Source organism: Aethalodelphis obliquidens, unplaced genomic scaffold (assembly GCF_003676395.1).
Source record: "Aethalodelphis obliquidens isolate GAN/ISIS:26980383/991018 unplaced genomic scaffold, ASM367639v1 scaffold49, whole genome shotgun sequence".
NCBI classification, from domain to species: domain Eukaryota; kingdom Metazoa; phylum Chordata; class Mammalia; order Artiodactyla; family Delphinidae; genus Aethalodelphis; species Aethalodelphis obliquidens.
The window spans coordinates 13,755,638-13,775,139 of NW_020837993.1; the positions used below are offsets into that span (position 1 = coordinate 13,755,638).

The window sequence follows — 19,502 nt, forward strand, 5'->3', positions numbered from 1 at the left end:
TTTAGTGCCTTTTTTCTTTCCTTTTTGTTAATTTAAAAAATATTTTCTAAAGTCTACTTAGGCCCACCATGGAACCTGAAAAGCTATAAAGGAGTCTCTCTGACTGGTCAATTTATTGATTTACTCAGATGCAATGAATAATTCAGAATTTTTAAAAAAATGACTAATGATTATTTTAAATGAGAAATACTAAATTTTAACCTCAGCATTTGAAATGTTATCAAAGCATACAAGAAACAGACTTTTAAAATGTCAAAAGCGTTGCACAATTGCAACAAAAAAGCGTTCTCCTTGGATTTTTAAAATAAAATTTCTTTTAAAATAAAATTTCCCTAACTTACATTATCTGGGTCACTCTTCCAAAGATGCCCTTGATCTGTACTTCCCTGGTGGTGCAGTGGTTAAGAATCCGCCTGCCAATGCAGGGGACAGGGGTTTGATTCCTGGTCCAGGAAGATCCCACATGCTGCAGGGCAACTAAGCTGGTGGGCCAGAACTACTGAGCCCTCTCTCTAGAGCCCGTGAGCTGCAACTGCTGAGCCTGCACGCTTCATCTACTGATCCTGCATGCTACAACTACTGAAGCCCAAGCGCCTAGACCCCGGGCTCTGCAACAAGAGAGGCCACAACAACGAGAAGCTTGTGCACCACAATGAACAGTAGCCCCACCCATGGCAACTAGAGAAAGCCCACATGCAGCAACAAAGACCCAGCGCAGCCAGAAAAAAAAAACAACAAAGATGCCCTTGATCTTCAATCAAAAAACAAATATAGATAAATACTATGAACCCATAGCAGCCCAAAGAAATAAGCTACATGGACATCAGTATAGGTAGGTCAAAAGGAAAAAATACCCATCACACACACGACAGAATCCTCAAACCAGCCCATCTCCTCTCGGCCCCACCCCCCCCACCCCTGCCCGGCAGCCCAGGGCACGACTCAGCATGCTCACCGCATGGTGTAGAGCAGAGTGCCATCATCCTCCAGCCGCAGCAGCTTGTTGGGCGTGGTCATGTTGTGGGCAATGGACTTCTTCCCATTGTGGAAGAAGGTGTCTGGAGTCCAGATTTTGCTGGCAAGGAGGTTGTTGAGAGGCAGGCGCTGCATGGGCCCTTTAAACCGAAGCCTTTCGTCTTTCCAGCTTTGTCGGAAAAACACATCTATGGTGTATTCCTAGTGCAAAGGGAGGCAACCAGGTGACAACTCAAGGAGAGGAGGCCCTGGGCCAGTGCCTTCAGGGTTTAGAGTGGTCTGGGTGGGGCCGCGCCTCGCACCTACCATTTCCGTGTCAGACACCGGGCCGAAGCTGGTGACGTAGATGTCCGTTCTCACCTGAGTGATACGCTCTGAAACACAGACACAGGTTCCTCACCAGGGCCCCAGCTCACAATTCACAGGGACATAACTCAGGGTGGAGTAAAACGGTGTCAAGGAGCCTATGTGGACTCGTCTTGCCAAAAAGGCAGAGAATGTCGAATCATAAGTAAATGTCCCTGCTAAAAATGCAAATAATGGAGGACTAAACATATTCTTCTGGGAATGTATTTGCTAGCAGGTCCCTCCTTACCTAATGGAGCAGGTTCAAATGTACCACATCTAAATCGGTTAGAGCCAAGGGCACCACACATGCCTGAAACGGCACATGATTCTCAGCACAAAATTAAGCCAGTTGTACCCTGAAAGCGTATTTTACTATCCATTTAGTTTTATCAACTTTATAGAGTCAAAGTAAAAACTGTGATTATGGCTCTAGTGAAAAATTAAACCTGTAACATGCCATGGTGTGATGAGCACTTGCACTGAATAGTGGATTTCTGAAAAGGACTCGCATAGATGGGAGGGTATGACTTTGATTTTAAAGTATTTCCTAACATAGGGTAACCTCCGCTTCAGTAACACCTAAGAAGTGGTTCCTCCTTAAGTGGACCAGATGGCCTTACCATTATCTGGGAAGAAAAGGGAGTTTGCAGGGAGACCACTTCCCTTGGCTTCTTGCATCTGGAAAATGATAATATGCAGAAGCCTTAGCAACACCACCAATTCAAACTGCTAGCAGGGAAGCTCTTTGAGGAATTGTTTGAACCACAGGAAACATGAGCTTGGTTTAAGCAAAAATTTCCCTTGGGCCTCGAGGGCCTCAGCCAAGGAGCATACACCAACCTCCGAGCCCAGGCCTCAGTCTGTTGTCGTAGCCATCCAGGAGCCCATCCAAGATCCTGGTGAATATTGTGATGTTGTCATTGGTTTCATCTTTTACAGAACTGGTTGGCATTTGTGAAAAGCTTTTTAATGGAGAAACAAAAGAAAGAGTTCAAACTTGTATTAATTATTTCTTACAAATTCTTCTCAAAGTATAGAAACCAGGGAATAATATGGTGACTTGTCTTGACGGGAGGGCATCTGAGAATGATCTCTTGTACTACCCAGGTTATTGTTTTGCATACATAAGCCTTATTCTTGAATATCTTGAATAACCCTAATTCTTCAATAGCCAGCCAGAGAATGCTGGCTCTGGGCTGGTCTCCCATCAACCTTACATGATGCTCTAAATCCATCCCTCCCAGATTCTGAAGAGCTGTTTGTGTCAATAGTGTAGCCATTTTAAAGACATATTAGTCACTGCACATGGACTAGCAGAGCCTAACCCACTCACAGGGTATTTCAGAAGTTTGGTTTAAACACAGAAAAACTGAGTCTTCATTTTGTTAGTGAGTCAACTGCAATGGGCTATGGGGTGTCGGGGGGACATTAAAAACTTTATCCAATTTGAAAGTAAGATTGGTGTGCCCAAATTTCCCTGTATCCTTAATTGGGAGCATTTGTGCTATGAGCATTAAGCCAGGACTGGAGCATATGGTGAAGGGACGACAGAGTCTGTGGGCTTCTGTACCATCAGCACTGCCAGCTGCCAGCACACTTGGCTCCAGCCAAAGCACAGGATGCAGGGAGCAGGAATTGTGAAGCCCAGGCTGAAAACCCTGGCTTTACGTGATGTCGCCTCAGAGCAGAGCCTCAGGGAGCAGTGTTCTGTGTGACCCAACATGTCAACTTACGATAAAACCCTGAGAAGACGGGCAGAACCTTCTAGGAGGTTCACAGGAAGAACAGTCTAGTGATGTTATCCAGGCCTCAAAAGTGTATGTTGATGGAGCAGCTGGAAATGAGAAATGGCCCTGAGCATATTTGGGCAAACCGAGTAAGTTATCTGGAGGGAAAGAAAGTCACAAGTCTAGAAGATGGTAACACACCTGAACATCATGGGTTCCACCTCAGGCATCCATCGCTGCTTTTTCAGAAGTGCAAATAGCAAGATATGTCTTATTACCAAGAACCTGACCTGCACATCTGGCTTGGCTTCAAGAGGAACTCAACCCAGCTGAGAGCCAGCTGTGGTCCCGAGAAGTCAGCACCCTTGGTACTTGGGAGAAGAACAGAGGGCTCCTGGGACCTCCCTGTAGTGCCTGATTGTGGGGCCCCACTGTGCTCATGTGCTTTCTCTTCCGTGAAGTGGCTGGAATGGACGCTGAGCTCTGCCATCAGCAGGTGGATCTGAGGGCAGCACTGATGTGTACCTGCCCCACCCACTTCTCAAAAATTGGTCATTTTCACTGACTGCATCTAAACAGGTCAACTCTCTAATGGCCTAAAGTGACTCCCTTTTGAATGAGACACTATAAAGTTCTTTGGATCTAATTTTCCCATCACCATTAAAATGCATATTGTTGAAGCTCTAACAACCTAAAATTCAGTCCTGTTAGTATGGAGCCCACAGACACATACTTTTTTTACTCTGTGACTTAGTATTTAAAAATATTGAATTCCCTTTTCTCTGACATCTATTGTAGTTTCACACTTTAGAAAGACAAAGCACTCAGCCTTGAAGACCTAATGTCAGGACGAAGGGGTTTAACACTGTCCTTCAAGTTTATGAAAGAAAGTCTGTGCACACGCCCAGTTGAACAACTATTGCTCAAACTAAATCTGACCTCAATGTCCACTTCGCATGGTGCTCATAACTCTCACCAGTTTGGTTATTCAATTCTGGGCTTGGTCCAAGTGTCCAATTTTTGGAAGGTCCCCATTGGCTCTTTAACTTAGAAGAGAGATGAAAGTCTGCACACTAGTAGAAAAGGCTTATCACTTGTATGTGGAATCTAAAAAAGCCAACTCATAGAAACAGTAGAATGGTGGTAACCAGGGGCTGGGGGTGATGGAATTGGGGAGGTGTTATTTAAGGTTACAAACCTGAAACTAGAAGGTAAATAAGTTCTGGGGATCTAATGCACAGCATAGTAGTTATACTTAACAATACTGTGTTATAAACTTCAAAGTTACTAAGAGGCTAGATCTTAAGTGTTTCCACTTAAGGAAATGATAATTATGTGACATGATAGAGGTGTCAGCTAATGCTAAGGTGGTGATCATATTACAATATATAAATGTATCAAATCAACACACCCTAAACGTACACAATGTTATATATCAATTATATCTCAATAAAAAATGTAAAATAAAGTCACAATGAGAAAAAATAAAAGAAAAAGCATATTTTAATGTTTCAAGAACATTTTTAAAAACTATTACATCTGTTGTGAAAATGTTCTTAAATTATATTTGTTTTGAATAGCCTTGACTGCCCAGAGATAGAGACCATGGAGATGCCCACAGACCATGCAGTCCCAGTGCCTGTCTCCAGGAGAACTGCCTCCCGGACACTCTGGTACACTGCTCCACCACTGACTCAGACAAACACCATTCCACATGGCTCTGAATCCTGCTTCACAAATACCCAAATCATTGCCAAAAGCAATGGGATAGCATGCAATGTCTAAGACTTCCAAAGCTCTTCTTCCACTTTTTGGCCAAAGAGTTCAAATATATCTACACCCATTTACACATAATTACACTTTTCTTGCAGGAATTTCAATATCTGCCATCTTTTGCTGTAACTGCTTCTTCTATTTATCTGTGGACTTTTTTTTTTTTTTTTTTAGAGAGGCCGTGGCTGGGGATTTGCAGTGATTTCTTCTCTATTTTTACTGAAGGTAGGCCCTAGGAGGTACGAAACGGTTTCTAAAAAAGTCCTAAAAATGCCTGTCGGGGCAGGAGTAGAGGTTCCTCTCATGAACAACTGGGAAGTCCTCCTCAGTCCATAGATCCTCCTCAAAAACCATTCATCTGCAGCTCATTGTTACAAAATGCACTGTCTTCACTGCTACGGAGAGGAAGGCCCTTCCCTTACCACTGAAAGCAAATGACGTGCCAGGATACAGGAGACTCTCAGAGAGGTCTGGTGAACTTGCTCATGCATATCAAGCTGTACAATCTTTACAGACTGCTTCTAATATACAGAGTGACTTCAGCTTGCTTTGTTCCATTTGAGCTAGGAAAACAAAATAACACACACAGAGTGGGCTGTGCCTTCGGTGAGCAATTCCACACAGTGAGCAAATCCACGAGTCCTCCAGGTGGAAACACAAGATGCCCTCAGCCCTCTAAGGTACAGAAAGCAGGCTCCAGCTTGCATCTTCACTGTTCTGAGTAAAACCAAAGAGCTCTGCCGGCCCTCAGGTAAGCTGTGAGTACACAGCTGCTTCCAGAATAAGCTGAAGGCTCTGATCTCAGGGGGAGCAGATTTTGTGAGCTGAGACTAGATTCGTTATTTCTGAGAATGACCTTAGATAAAGTAGAAATGCTTGAAAAATTTGGTGATTTCCCCTTCAGTATCAGGATTAATGAACTAGGTTCTCTGAAAATACGAACTATTTCCTTATAGTTACTGCCAGTTTTCTACAAACACATTTAGTTTATGAAACAGTTGCAATATTTTCAGATTGATGTTCCAGAAAAGGGATCATAAAGGAAATGTAGACCTAACCACACATGTTAAAACATCCTCATTTTTTATATCTTCCTACTCAGGTACAGGTCTATACAAAAGGCACAAGGACTCGATCCCTAAGCTTGAACTCTGAGCCCCATATTCCAGACTGAAGAAGGAAGGTGGTGGTTGTGACATGGGCAGTGATACGGGTGGAACAAGATGCTCAGGGGGTGGAAGGGCTTCCTAAAATGCTATGAGTGGCCCCTGCCAGGCTTGAGGTCCTGGGTCTTTCAGAGATTTCTGATGAGGTGGAGTGGGGAATAGATAGCCATGAAACGTGGTCCACTAATGGGTTTATTTCACCAGCAGAGTTTTCAGAACAATAAATGTAAATGACTTTAGAAAGGGTCAACTCTAGCAATTGTACAAATTTCCCACCTGTCCCCGTGGTCTTACATCTGGTCTCTTCAAGGCGTTTGATTCTGTGACTTCTGCATTAGCCTCTTCCGGGTTTCTAGGGGTTTCTAGGCCCTAGAGACTCGGCTTTAATTCACCCAGGAGGAATAAGCACTCGTATTTTTATAATGTCCCCAAGTGATCTTCATGTGCAGCCATGGGGGAGAGGTACTGTTCTAAGCCTGTCTAGATTGGAAACAGAAAGGTGAGCCAACTGCCAGAGTGACTCCAAATGACCCCAGAGAGTGTCTCTTCTCTGTCACGTCTTCAGAGAGGCTGTCGGGTTGGGCCCAGTGCTTACCCCAGCAGCTCAGCTCAACAAAGGTATTGTGGACATCAGCCATGTGCTTGGTATTGTGGTGAGAACTGGTGGTGTCAATGAGAAAGGTGGCATCCCCAACCTAGGGAACATGACTGCATCTAAAAGAATAGGCCATGTTCCCAGAGAATTTCTGTAGAACATGGTTGGTGCAGGAATCTTTGCAATATGCAGGGCATTCTATGTACCCAAAGGGGAGGGATCAAGCTTTGTATGGGGTCAGAGGAGAGGAAAGCAGACCTAAGCTTTTAAGCATGAAGATCAGGTCTCAAGCTAAAGGAAGGGGTTGTGAGCAGTGGCACTAAAAATTGGGAGATTAGTATTGACATATACACATTATTATATATAAAACAGATAACTAATAAGGACCTACTCTATAGAACAGGGAACTCTACTCAATACTCTGTAACGAACTATATGGGAAAAGAATCTAAAAGAGTGGATATATGTATATTTATAACTGATTCACTTTGTTGTACAGCAGAAACTAACACAACATTGTAAATCAACTATACTCCAATAAAAATTTTAAAAAAGAAAAGAAATACTGATATTTGCAGAGGGTACGTTGAACTCTGGTGAGAAGAGCCACGTGTGTGGCTCAAATCATGGCGTATTCATGTGAAAAGCTCCACCTCTAGGATCTAGCCTGAAGGTGGTGGGAAACTCAGAGCATCTTAACAGGGGCATTTTCTTTCCTTGTGGCCCCCGGGCACCTTGGGGATGATGGACTTAGAAGAGGAAAGACTGGAGGCGTAGAGACCCATTGCTCAGGTGATGGCAGGGGGTAGAGGCAGGATGGATGAGGCCATCAGCAGGGTTTCTGACGGGGAGTCGGGGAGGAATGGGGAGGGAGGAGTCTGAATACAGCAGGGCAGGGATCCCAAGAGAACTGTCTCCAAAATCAGTTACGAACACAGGGTGAAACCTGCAGTAGAATCCATGCATTACTCTGAAAGAGGAGTGAGCAAAGAGTTGTACTGGTAGTCAAATCTAAGAGTCTTTTTCTTTTTGAGGAAATTTTACTCCAATGTATCTTTTCTATCAGTATTACAATCTCTACTAGTAATAATAACACTATGAGGTAGAGTCCATCTTCATTTTACCAAGTGATGCCTGATGAGGTCTCCTTATTTCAGTAAAGGGTTCAAGTTCAAGTTCAAGTTCAAGTTCAAGCTATGTCATCATTTCTGTGGAAGAAAAATCTTTTGTCTCATACCACAAATGGTGCTATTGATGGCAATGTGTGACACATTTCTTGTGATGTTATCTCTGTTTATGCTGACAGCCATTTTTTGATTTCCATAAAATAGGATAGGTAATTGCATCTGCAGACCAGCTTTAATGTGAACTTACTTTGGGACTGGAACAGAATTGCTTTTAAGCAGCAGCTTATCTGTTTTCTTGAATTGCATTTCTTTCTGCATTTTTTCTTCAGTATTTAATTACTTCTGATAAATGTATCTTCAGTTTATTTGCTTGTTACTTTAAGCTCACTAAATAAGTACCTCTAAATGGCATGGTTTTGTGATGTTTTCTTCAAATTTCCATTGCATGCCACTTTAGCTAACCATGTTAAAAAATATGTAAAATTTTTTTAAAAAAAAGCATGGTGGATATAGCCAGACATGAAAGTCAACCCCAAGTTTCCAAATAAGAGTTGTTCCCTCTTATGGTGGAAAACATGGATTGACATGTGTGCTTTATGTGGATAAATTCATGGCCATAAAACATTATGCCAGAACTCTTAGATGGTGCCCCTGTCAAAGGTGCCCCTGGTCCTGCCTGTCAGCTCCCTAGACAGTGCTTAAGTCCACCCTACCCCTGTCTGCCACCCTCCATGTAGACGCTCCACTCCTGTCCCCAACCACTGCAGCCTGGTTCAGAATCCTACCACCTGCAAGGTGCAACCCAGGTCCTGGTCTTGCAGGCCACACCTCCTTCATCTGACTCTGCCCACTTCTCTAGACTCAGCCCCTTCCCTCCCCGCAGCCACACTGGGTGCCCCACATATATGATTATAAAGCACATGAATCATACTGGTGCTTATCACACACGGGTCTCCCTCCCCCCAACCATTCCTATCAGTAATTACATCAGGTCTTTAAAAAGTCTTTCATTCACCCTATATCCCATCCCAGCTATTGTTCCATCCTTAGCCTCTCTTCTCATCAAAACTCACTGGAGTTTTCTGCTCAAAGGTCTCTGCTGTCTCTCTGCCCTTCTCTTGCCCCACTCCACTCGGGCTTTGCCCAACTGCCTCCCAGTGAAAGCCCTCTTCTGGCCGCTCCTCCACACTGCCAAACCCAAAGGTCCAGTCTCAGCCCTCAGCTGACCACATCCCCTTCTTACAACACTTCTCCGCTCAGTCGCAGGACATGACTCTCTTTCTTCTTATCTTCACTGGCCTCTTCTCCTCAGTCTTGCTTGCCCGCTTCTTACCTTCCTGACCTTAAACCCTGGTGTGTTCCAGGGCTGTCCAGGGACCCTTTTTCAGACACTCAATGTCTGATTGATCTCATTCAATCTAATGGCTTTAAATGTCTCTCTCAAGTTCATGTCTCCATCCCCAACCTCTTTCTCTCTGACTCCGGACCTGTATGTCCAATGGCCTGCCTGGCCACTTTGATATCTACTAAGCATCTCACAGGTCCAAGACTGCACTCATGATTCTCTACAGCCTCTTCTCCTACTGTCCCCACCAGCTCAACAACAGCCAATTGAACCCATCATGTTTTCAGGTCAAGCACTGGGGAGATCATCCCTGACTCCTCTTCTTTCACGTTCACATCAGCCCATCAACAGACCCTGCTGACCGAAATGCCCCTCCCCTGGGTCGTTGCATTTGCCTCTTAACTTCCTCCCTGGTCCCTCCTTTACTAAGCCTGCCCACCTTAGACTCTTAGTGTATTCTCCACTCGGCAGCCAGAGTCAGCTTTAACGTTTGTCATTTTACGGTCACATCTCAATGGGCTCATATTTCACTCTTCAACAGCCAACTGCTTGTCCTGATACTACCTAGCGTGGCCTACAAGGTCCTTCATGATCTGACCCTCCCAACTGCTTCTCTGGTCCTGCCTCCCACCAACCTTCCCTTTCCTCACACTGCTTCCTCATCATCCTGTATCTGCTGCTTCTCTCACCTGTCCAATCATCTCCATGAAGGGCACTGCTCACATGCTCACTTTCTTTAGACATCTGCTTGAGCACTTCTCTCCAGCACACTCACTATCTCTTACTCTGATCACTCTTCTCAGCAATCCTTGTGACCCAACTGATAAGTATGTGTTTACTGCACACTAGAAGGAGTCCTCCTGGAAGGCATGCTCTACCCTGCCCACCACAGAGTCTCAGCACCTAGAACACTGTCTGGCACGTAGAAAGGACTCAATAAACACTGATGCAGCCACAGGGCACCATACTGCAGGATGCCCACATGCTGATCCCCAGAACCTGTGACTGTGAATGTGCTCCCTCACATGGCAAGGGAGACTCTGCTGACATGACTTTGCTGTGCCCACCCCATGGGTCTGGTAAACCTCAGGGTCTCCTGGTCATAACACCCAGGATAGCTAGCCTGGACTTAGCACTCCCTTCCTACCTGGCCATGTTTCAGCATTTAGCACTCATTCAGCAATTTATTCTTCTCATCAACCCTGTGACATAGGATCCATTATTAACTCCACCTGGAGATTAGGAAACTGAGTTGCAGGCAGGCATAGTAATTCTGCTGCCACACAGAGAAGCTTCACTGTCCTCTGTCAAAATGACACCTACATCCCTGAAATAGGAACCAAATTGATTATAGAGTGATGGCCCAATTTTATCTGTTGTTGTTAAAACTGAAAATGAACTTGTCCTGGGTTTCATTTATGTTTAGGTTTGCCTTTTGACCTTGAAATAAATTGTTAAATAAATACAAATAAAACAGAATTTTCAATGAACTGCTAAAGCCAGTTTCATAGTATATCTTAATTTTCCTATAATATGGTTCCCTCTCTATAACATTATATTTCATAGTACATATTTTGTATTTGATTTTATTCAGGCTACGATAAACCAACTATCTTTAGAGCAGTGTTATTTGAGTTCTAGGTTAGGACATTTCAAAGTATAGATTTTCCCCCATTCTATCCCTTTTCGTTGCACCTTAAATATCCAGACATTCTGGAAAAGGTCTTGCATGGAGGGTGCTAGCCCAGGCCCTGAGCCTAGAGATGGATCCTGACTTTTCTACTTTCCAATGATGAAACTTAGACATGTTTCTCTGTGTTCTATCACCTGAGCTCTTTTCACCTAAAAAGTGAGGGTTTTGTGAAAATTAAACAGTACATTTTTTTGAAAATGCATTCTGGAAATGAAGGAGAAATACTCATGTAAACACTGATAATTATTTTTCCTGCCACCATAGTTCTATGATAAGATTTTTCTACTTTTGATTCTAATATTTTCCTTTGAAATTTCACACCAATTAAAATATGCATGTTATGCAATTGCACCTTTATAAAAATCCAAAAGCCCACATTCTCCTTCTCCCCTTGAACCAAGCCAGTGACTCATCTTGGAGCTAATGGCCAGACAGGGCTGGCTGGGTCGACTCTGGCTGACTGTCCTTCTAAGCTTTGTCTTAGCTCACTGCCTGTTGGCATGATAAACCTGCTAAGAGTTTCTTCTACAAAGTGTGTAATTTGGAAGTATTTTCTTTTGGTGCCTTAAAAAATATTGGGCATTACTCTGTAGCAGGATCTTAGTCACCTAAAGTGTTTACTATATGTGAGATCTCTGGCCATCTCTGCAGCCTCCACTTAGACGCCCCCTCACCTGTGTGTGTCCTAACTGCTTCACAGCACTTCTCTGTGTTTTTACAATTGTTACAATGACTTTTTTCCTGGGTCTTGTGAACCAGCAGCTACAGGCAAGAAGAACTTGCCATCTGGGGATTCACAAGAGAGAACTTGCCATTTAAAAAGACATTGTGAGTACTTAAATGACTCAGAGAGAGTATACTTTCTGCTCTAGTTAAAAGAAGAAAACTGTCCTTGAGAACGTGTATGAAAAAGCCCTCTTCATGAAACCAAAGGTCCTGGTTAGCACACCTGCGTAGACAGATAAAGAAGAACCTTATCTGTTCCTGTTCTTAAGCTACTTCTACAAGAATCTGCCTATAATTGCCAATTATAAAATACTGTTTTCCAAAGTCTATTTGAATTGTAGTTCCCATGTGATAAAATTCTAATGCATTTTTAATTTTCCAATAGATAAACCTCTAAAAAATATTTAATACTATTAAATGAATGGAATCAGATTTTACCTTATTGAGTTGATAATTCTCAAATTTATCTTACAATTATCACTGGTCAATCAAGTCTGATAAAGTGTGATTTTTCAAATGATGATAAACTAATTCCAGATTAAATTTAATATTATGTATTTTGACATTACATTGATTCAGACATTGTTATTATTTCTGTGCTAGTTTTTTTTTTACCATGTACATTTGATTACTGGTCTCATTAAAATAATTATAATGCCTCAAATTAAACCATGTCTCTAAACGTGACATTGCATAAGGCTGACAGTCAAATAGGCCTCTGTTCTGTTATACACTTGACTCATGCTCTGTTATATAACTTAAAACTAACAGAAGAATTACAAAGGCTACTGAAAATGAGCTACTGGTGGCTCTGATCAAATTTAGAAAATAAAAGGGAGAAGAAGGAGAAGAAATGAGACTCATATATTTTCAAAACAATTTCACATTATCTTATATAATCACAGTAAAATACATTTTACATATCACATTTATAAATTTCCTGATTGCCAAATCCACATGCTTTTCACAAATACTGGGTATAACTTTGTACTGCACAAAAGCACACGTGTACTTGCCTCTTTCCTTCTGCTCCCTGACTGGTTTCCTGTCACCCTCCTAACCCTCCACAAGTTGTCTGGTTTCCTTTATGTATTTACAGGCATCAGCATTTCTCTTGTCCCACAATGTTCAAATTAAGGCCTTACATGCTTCTCCGTTCACCTTTCTTTAGAACCAAATCACATAAACTCTTTCTTTGTGGGAAATAACAGAGCTTACCCAAACACTTTTTTCCTGTAATTTCAGAACAGAAAACTCTCTCTACTCCAATGCAGAGAATACCTTTCAAAATTACGTCTCCTTCCTCTATAGATCAGTCTGACTTAGACCTTCCCTGCAAACCACGTGAAATCAAGAGGGGACCACCAGGCAGGTTCACTCTGAGGAGGGCTGAGGACGGAACTCCAGCATGACCGGCTTGGCGAACTTCCCCAGTTAGCCATCCTTTACTCTTGCCTTCCCGACCATAAGACAGGGCTAATGATGCTTAGCTCATAAGGCTCCTCCTAGGGTTTATCTAAAACAGACAACATAACAAATAGGCACTCCATATTGCGATAGCTGTTATTTTGTCAAGGTTTTAAGCCAAATAAGTGTTCTGAAACTTTCTTTGCAATTTGACAAAATTATTCTTAAGTTCATTTATAGTAATAAGCAAGTGAAAGGAGCCTTGTATAAGAAGGGAAATAAATAGGGACTTGTGCCCCCAGATGTCAAGATGTCTTCTGTTGAAAACCACACCCTGCTGGGCTTCCTGCTTTGCTGCAGATCCTGGTCCTCAGAAGCAACTGGACATGTAGGACCAAGAGCTAAAAGTACTCAGGGGAGCTGACGTAAAATCCCACTTACAGGAAGATCTTCTAATAGAAATGATCTCAAATACTTAAAACAATTGTAAGCCAAATATGTTCAGTGCAGGAAAATGCAATAACAGCACAATCGGAAACAATGTAAACACCCCAAATTAGGGAAGTAGCCTATGATGAATCATTTATGCACTGTAATAATATTCATCCATTTTAAATCATACATTTCAAAGAGTTTGTAGTAACAAAGTATTGGCATGAAGAAAGCACAAAAGCACAAAACTGAAGGCACAGTATGATCCCAACTGTATAAAGCTAGGCATAGAAGCAAGGGGAAGAAAACACACCAAAATATGAAGAATGATTGTTTCTGTGTGGTGGAATTAAGGATGTTTTTCTTTTTCACATACTATTCTGTGTCTCACGCATTTTCTGCAGTCAGTAGGTATCGTTTTGGGATGGACTATTGAGCTTATATCTAACAGATTCAAAACTTCTCCAACAGCTAATTCTCTAGGGAGATTGAGGGATATTCTACCACTTGCTCTGTATTAGCTTCCAGAAACTAACAGATATATCTCTGTTTTGAAGATGACCTCAGAAAGTCATCAAATTAAATAAGAAATAAAGTATAGCTGCTTCTAATGGCTAAACTCGGTATGCACATTCCTTCATATTTCAGACTTTCATCCACCATAGTATAATACCTTCGTGACTACAGAATGCAGATTCACAAAAATATATCTGACCAAAATCTTAGAAAAAAATACATGTTCTCAATCCTAGCCTATTTCTTACCTCTGAAATACTGCTAAATATATGCGGTATATATAGTAAGCAAATTAACTACCTAATGTATTAACTTGGAAATTTAAATATTGTGTATGATTTCACTTCTAAACACACTTCTCATGCAGATATATGTAGGAACATCATGGTTAAATCCTATAAGGTTTAGCAGCAGGGAGAGCCCTTGGAAAGGAAGACATTCACTGAACAGATAAGGAAACCAAAGGCACAGGTAGGGAAATAACCACTCAAGACAAGCAGCAAGGCAAGAATAACAACTAATGCTCTTTCCCAAGGGAATACCCTGAGTGGCTAAGAGGCATGTCCTACAGGCATGGTTAATGTGCACATTCCTCACGGTGCTGAGGGCTGGACTAGTCCCTGACGGACCTGGTACACAGCCCCACTGCCGTCATGTACCAGCCACACACCTGGGGATGGTCACAAGCCTCTCTCTCTCTCTCTGTTTCCTCCTCTGTACACACCTGGGAATGTCAAAAGAACAGAAAATGTCCAGAGGACAAAGAGAGAAGGTCATGGACTTGGAAGGGTCCTCCTTCCTGCCAACTAGTAGGGATCTGTTGCAGATTCACTGTGCCCTGAAGATCCCTCCATGTTTCACACAAGTGCAACCTCCACAGCTGATTTTCACAGAAGGGGTGCTTGGCGACTTTTGTCCTAAAATTTAACTTCTTAATTATACTCCACCAACTTCAAGTGACAATCCTTTTGATCAGCCAGAACAATTTGGGGAAGAAGAGGAAAGGAACTGATAACGCCAAATGCCTGGGTGTCCTGCAGATCTTCAGGCACATGTAGTTTCTGGTATCTGCCTCTGCATTCAGATGGCCACAGTTCAAGGCCTATGGCTCAAGCCAGGACCACTGCAAGTCCTTGTCAGTGCCACCTAGTGTGGACCTGGATTTAAAGGCAAATTCCTTTGCATAATGGCACCAAGGAGAGCAATCAGAATGCTGATCATTGCCTTGTCTAACAAGAAATAAATGTCCTTTATGCAGGTCAACTTCTGAATCGTGCTTTAACCTGAGTGGGAGGAAACACAGCCGACTCTGAAACCATCTTCTTCCACTTTTGAAAACATAATCTGCCTCTTTTCTCTGACTCACTTCAGAAACCCCACACTTGGAATAAAGGAATAAAGTGTCTTTATTCCAAGTGCCTTGCTCAGGAATAAAGTGTGGGGTAGGGCAAGGACTCTTTTATTTATTTACAACAAGTTCAAGGGTGTGGGACTGCAAAGGTGGCCAGCGAGGGTTTGCTAATATACTGCTCAGCAAAGTTTCTGAAAGGCACTTGTGCCCCGAAAATCGTAAAATCAAAGCATAGATGATAACTTACCCAAAGTGACTGGCTAAGTTCATGGAAATACAAAACAGAAGGAGGTTTTTGATCATGATAAAGCTAGAGAACATTCCATTGTCCATTCCCAATAAGAATAATAGCTGAAGCAGATGAATTTGGAAGAATAACTGTTCCTTTCTCAACCTTGATCTTGAAGCTGAAAGGGGGAAAAATATATAAACATGAATGTTTCTGTGACGCAGTTCCTGGAATCAAATCACACTGCTAACACACACAGTTCAGAAAGAAAGGAGCCTGGCTGTGCTTGTGCAGCACGGCTCCACATCAGGAGTTATCTGTGTTCACTGGCCTTTTTATTGGGGCATAAAAGGAAATTACAGTAGGCTTAATTTTCACTTTTACTCAAGGTGCAGAATCATTCCCCTAATTAATTTTTTCCCATGCCTCAAATACTTTGTTTTATTTTTACCATGTTATCAAATGACCCATTAGTCCTATTATTAGATTCAATGCCTGAAGTTATCTAACTGTATTTTGCATCTGTCAAATCCACAAGTGGAATACTTTTACCTTTCTGAAATATTTGCCACGTGTTCAAAGTCAGCAAGCTACTCCTTGTTCTGCAAGGTGCTGAGAGAAAGTATGTGAAAAGAGGGGGGGAAAGGCACATTTAAGAAACAGGTCTTCTACAAGATCAAGATAATATAAGAACTGCTTATAAGGGAGGGTTGCCACTTTCTCAGCAATCTGTCCCCATGACTGAAGAACTTAATAATCACTGCATTTGGGAAAGTCTCTTGGCTCTGGGCTCTGTGCTGGGCCCTAATTAATGCATTTGAAATCCAAGCAGGCACAATCCCTGGGCTCTGCAACTAACCTTAGCGAAGGCATATACTTCTCAATATGCGCATAACGCAAATAGATGCACATCCTATAGGAGCACTGCATGTTCAAAAGAAACATTTTCCCGAGGCGACCCCAGGCCAACTCCGGAAAAGGGAAACACACAACAGGTACTTCCACCTCAGAATCCAAGGCCCTCGAGTGGAGAAAGGCAGGGCGGGGGTCTCCTGGGCGCGTCCTGGGGCTTGTCGCCAAACCCGGGCCAGAGTCCCGGCGGCGAGCAGGCGGCGCTGCATGCGGGAAACCGGGGCGGCGCCTCCTGCTGCCCTCAGCCCAGAGCCGGGACCCCCAAAGAGAGGCTGCGCTCCCACGGTCCCGGGACCGCCGCGGGGGCTCGCGGGAGCTGGTGGGCGCGGGGGCGGCACTGCGGAGGCTAAGCCTCCGCCGGCTTGGTGCCCGCGGCTCGGCAGGGTCGGCCTCCTGCCCGGTCCGCAGCGGCGCGCCCAGCGCCAAACGCTCGCCGACCCTCCCCGGCTAGCTTCTGGCCCCAGCAGACCTGCCCGGCTCCTGCCCCGGGTCCGAGCGGAGCGTCCTGCCGGGCGGCGCTTTCTTTCTCGGAGAGGAGCGCGCGGTGCAGTGCCGGCTTGGTGTCCCCCGTCCCGAGCAGCCCGCGCGACCCGCCCGCGCCCCCCGCCGCCGAGCCGGCGCCCACCCTGCAGGAAGCTCCTGGACGCTGCGCGCCTCGAAGGCCTGGGGCCGACGGGGCCCTCCGGATGGGCGATCTCGCCCGTCGGCTCCAGTGACGGCGGCGGATGCCCCACGCCCCAATTCCTACCGGCGAGCCCGTGGGCACTGAACCCTGGTGCCCCGTCCCGCGGGGCTGCGCCGCTCTGGACCCCCCTGACCTCCCGCGCTGTCTATGCCTCCGCAGTCGCCGGGGGAAAGTTTGCGCTCCCGGCCGCCCGTGGCTCCCCGCCTGTCTCCACCTGCCTTCCCAAGCCAGGCAGTCCCGAGGATAGGGGTGCGGACCGAGCCGGGGCCGCCCGTCCTCTCGACCTCGCCCGCAGCTTCTTACCCCACTTCCCCGGTCCCGCGCGCCCGGGCTTACCCTGCGCGCCGGCCCGGGAAGGCAAGCCGTCGGCGAGGATGCATCCTCCTCCTCCTCCGCCTGCTCTCAACCGGCTGGCAAGAGCGGAAGGCCAGTGCGGCGTCACCGCCCCATGCCGCCAGCGCGAACTTCCCCAGTCCTCCCGGGCCGAAAGGCTCCGGTGCCCCCCGCGCTCCCGCCGCCGCCCTGCGGCTCCGCTCCGCGACCGAGGCCGCGCTCTGCCCTGCTGCAGAGATTCCGCCCCCCGACCCCCCCGCGTCCCCAGTGCACTCGCGCGCTCGCTCTCACCTCGCCCGAGCGCCACATGTCGTCTCCGGCTTTGGGGAACGTTCCTCTGCAGAGGCGCTCCGGTAGAGGCCGCCAGACTCTCACCAAATGCGCCCTCGCCTCGGGCCGGCTCAGCGGAGGGGGAGGGCTCCGGGCCCGCGGCTGGGCCAGGTTTGGGATAGGCCATATTTCCGATGAAGTTTCTTGGTAGCCTGCGGGAGAATATCGATGCCTCTTGTAATAAGCACCGGTCCCTCTTTTCAGAGCTGAGATGGAAAGGGCGTGTCAGCAGGCAGCCGCCGGAGGCCGTTTCTCTGAGAGCTTTCCTGTTTCAGGGCCAGCCCTGAGCACCTTACTGGCTTGGCCTCAGTCTTCCCGCAGTTCTCCACGCAGGCCTCTGTGTCCGCATCTGCTCCTCGCTTTAGAAAGAAGCTAGCTTGTGAGGCTACTTTTTAAAATCTGTAATTCATCGCTACGGGAAGGAAAGTCAGAGTAAAATTGGATTAATTAGAATTAAACACTTACCTAATTGCAGTATACATTTGGGCGTTTTAGGAAGTTCCCTTTCTGGACAAGAAGCCGCCTTGTCAGTAGCAAGGGACCCTGGGGTCTGCAGACCTGAGAACGGGTCTGGGGCGTGGACACTGGTGCAGGGCACTGCCTCCTGCACCCACGCACATGTGAGATTTCATTATTGGGATCGTGTCTGTCTCTGCCGCAGTGTGCCCACTCCAAGAGGTGAGGCTGGCACTAATGACGCCTGGGCGGAATAGGGGTGCAAAAGCAAGCACAGTCCTGGTTTTAAGATGGCAGCATCTGGTTTTCTCAGGAGGCGGCTGCCTCTTGGCTATGAGAACACCCAGGGGGAGATGTTCAAGATTTAAAGTAAAACCAGCAAGAACATGATGGGCAGTGTACTATTATTTCCACATCTTTTGTGACACTGAGTTGTTTACAATCATTTTTAACAGAATAATTGTGAGAAAGGCAAATTTCTAACTCTCCCCCAGAAAATATCTTTAATCTTTCAGTGTGTGAAGTCACTCTGTTCTTCAGTTATGATTAATGCCATGTATTCCAAATCTAAGCTAACTGCCGGCACTTTTGCACTTTCCAAAACTCTAAGATTTTCCAAAAATAACAACTTGTAAATATATTTAAGGAACAGGACATAAAAATACATAAATGTTGCAAATATAAGGAAGTGTTATTCTGAGAATACAGTTAGTCACAGTATTAAATAACTCAGATTCTAGTGGTTCTTTATGAAATATAAATTAGGTAAGATGCTCATTTGAAAGGCTTTTCTGATTCTAAAATGAATAAATTGAACACAGGCATTTCTTTATTTTATAATTTCTCAAAAGTCATACACTAAGATAAAGTTCATTGACAGTCAAAATCATTAAATTAAAAACAATCAGAATCAATACAATTTACCCTACTAAGTGTTAGAATTCTAGGTTTGGAGATACCAGTGACAGCTACTCTTTTCCCAGGATAAGGCAAATCAAAGAGTTCAAATAATTAGTGAATCTAAAGCTTTAGAGATTACCAAAGTCATTCAGTAATTTTTGTAAAAATGTAGATAAACCAGGGATTATTTTGGATTAGTAAGAATTACAGATACTAATTTTTAACAATATTATTTTAATCAATGAAATCAACTATAGGAGAATTTATGTTCTTTTGATGAATTATTTTTTAAATTTCCATGTTTTTCCTATTAGTTTAATTTCAGTACATATTATTGAACATACGGAACTATGTTTACTAAGAGCTAATCTTTAAAATTGTATTTAAGCATGTGGCTTAAATATTTACCTTCTCCCTGAGATGAAATGGTAACCCAGTCTCTCCATATTTATGAACATATAACAGCCTTAGGTCAG

The 19,502-nt window shown here is 44.4% G+C and overlaps 1 protein-coding gene across 3 annotated transcripts in view; it reads right to left on the bottom strand.

Annotated features, from left to right (window-relative positions):
* GABRA5 (gamma-aminobutyric acid type A receptor subunit alpha5) overlaps nucleotides 1-17,775 on the bottom strand; it is a 102,855-nt gene extending 85,080 nt beyond the window's left edge. The window contains exons 1-6 of one of the 3 annotated variants that reach the window (XM_027083097.1): nucleotides 17,632-17,775; nucleotides 15,963-16,022; nucleotides 15,429-15,588; nucleotides 2,164-2,285; nucleotides 1,282-1,349; nucleotides 956-1,176 (exon numbers count right to left, since the gene is read on the bottom strand). In XM_027083097.1, the coding sequence (XP_026938898.1) occupies nucleotides 956-1,176; nucleotides 1,282-1,349; nucleotides 2,164-2,285; nucleotides 15,429-15,514 (497 nt within the window). In that variant the 5' untranslated portion in view covers nucleotides 15,515-15,588; nucleotides 15,963-16,022; nucleotides 17,632-17,775. Of the gene's footprint in view, nucleotides 1-955; nucleotides 1,177-1,281; nucleotides 1,350-2,163; nucleotides 2,286-15,428; nucleotides 15,589-15,962; nucleotides 16,023-17,343; nucleotides 17,610-17,631 lie in introns of those variants that run through there. The other 2 variants (XM_027083098.1, XM_027083099.1) reach the window with 2 other exon arrangements.
* Between the last annotated feature and the right edge of the window lie 1,727 nt (nucleotides 17,776-19,502).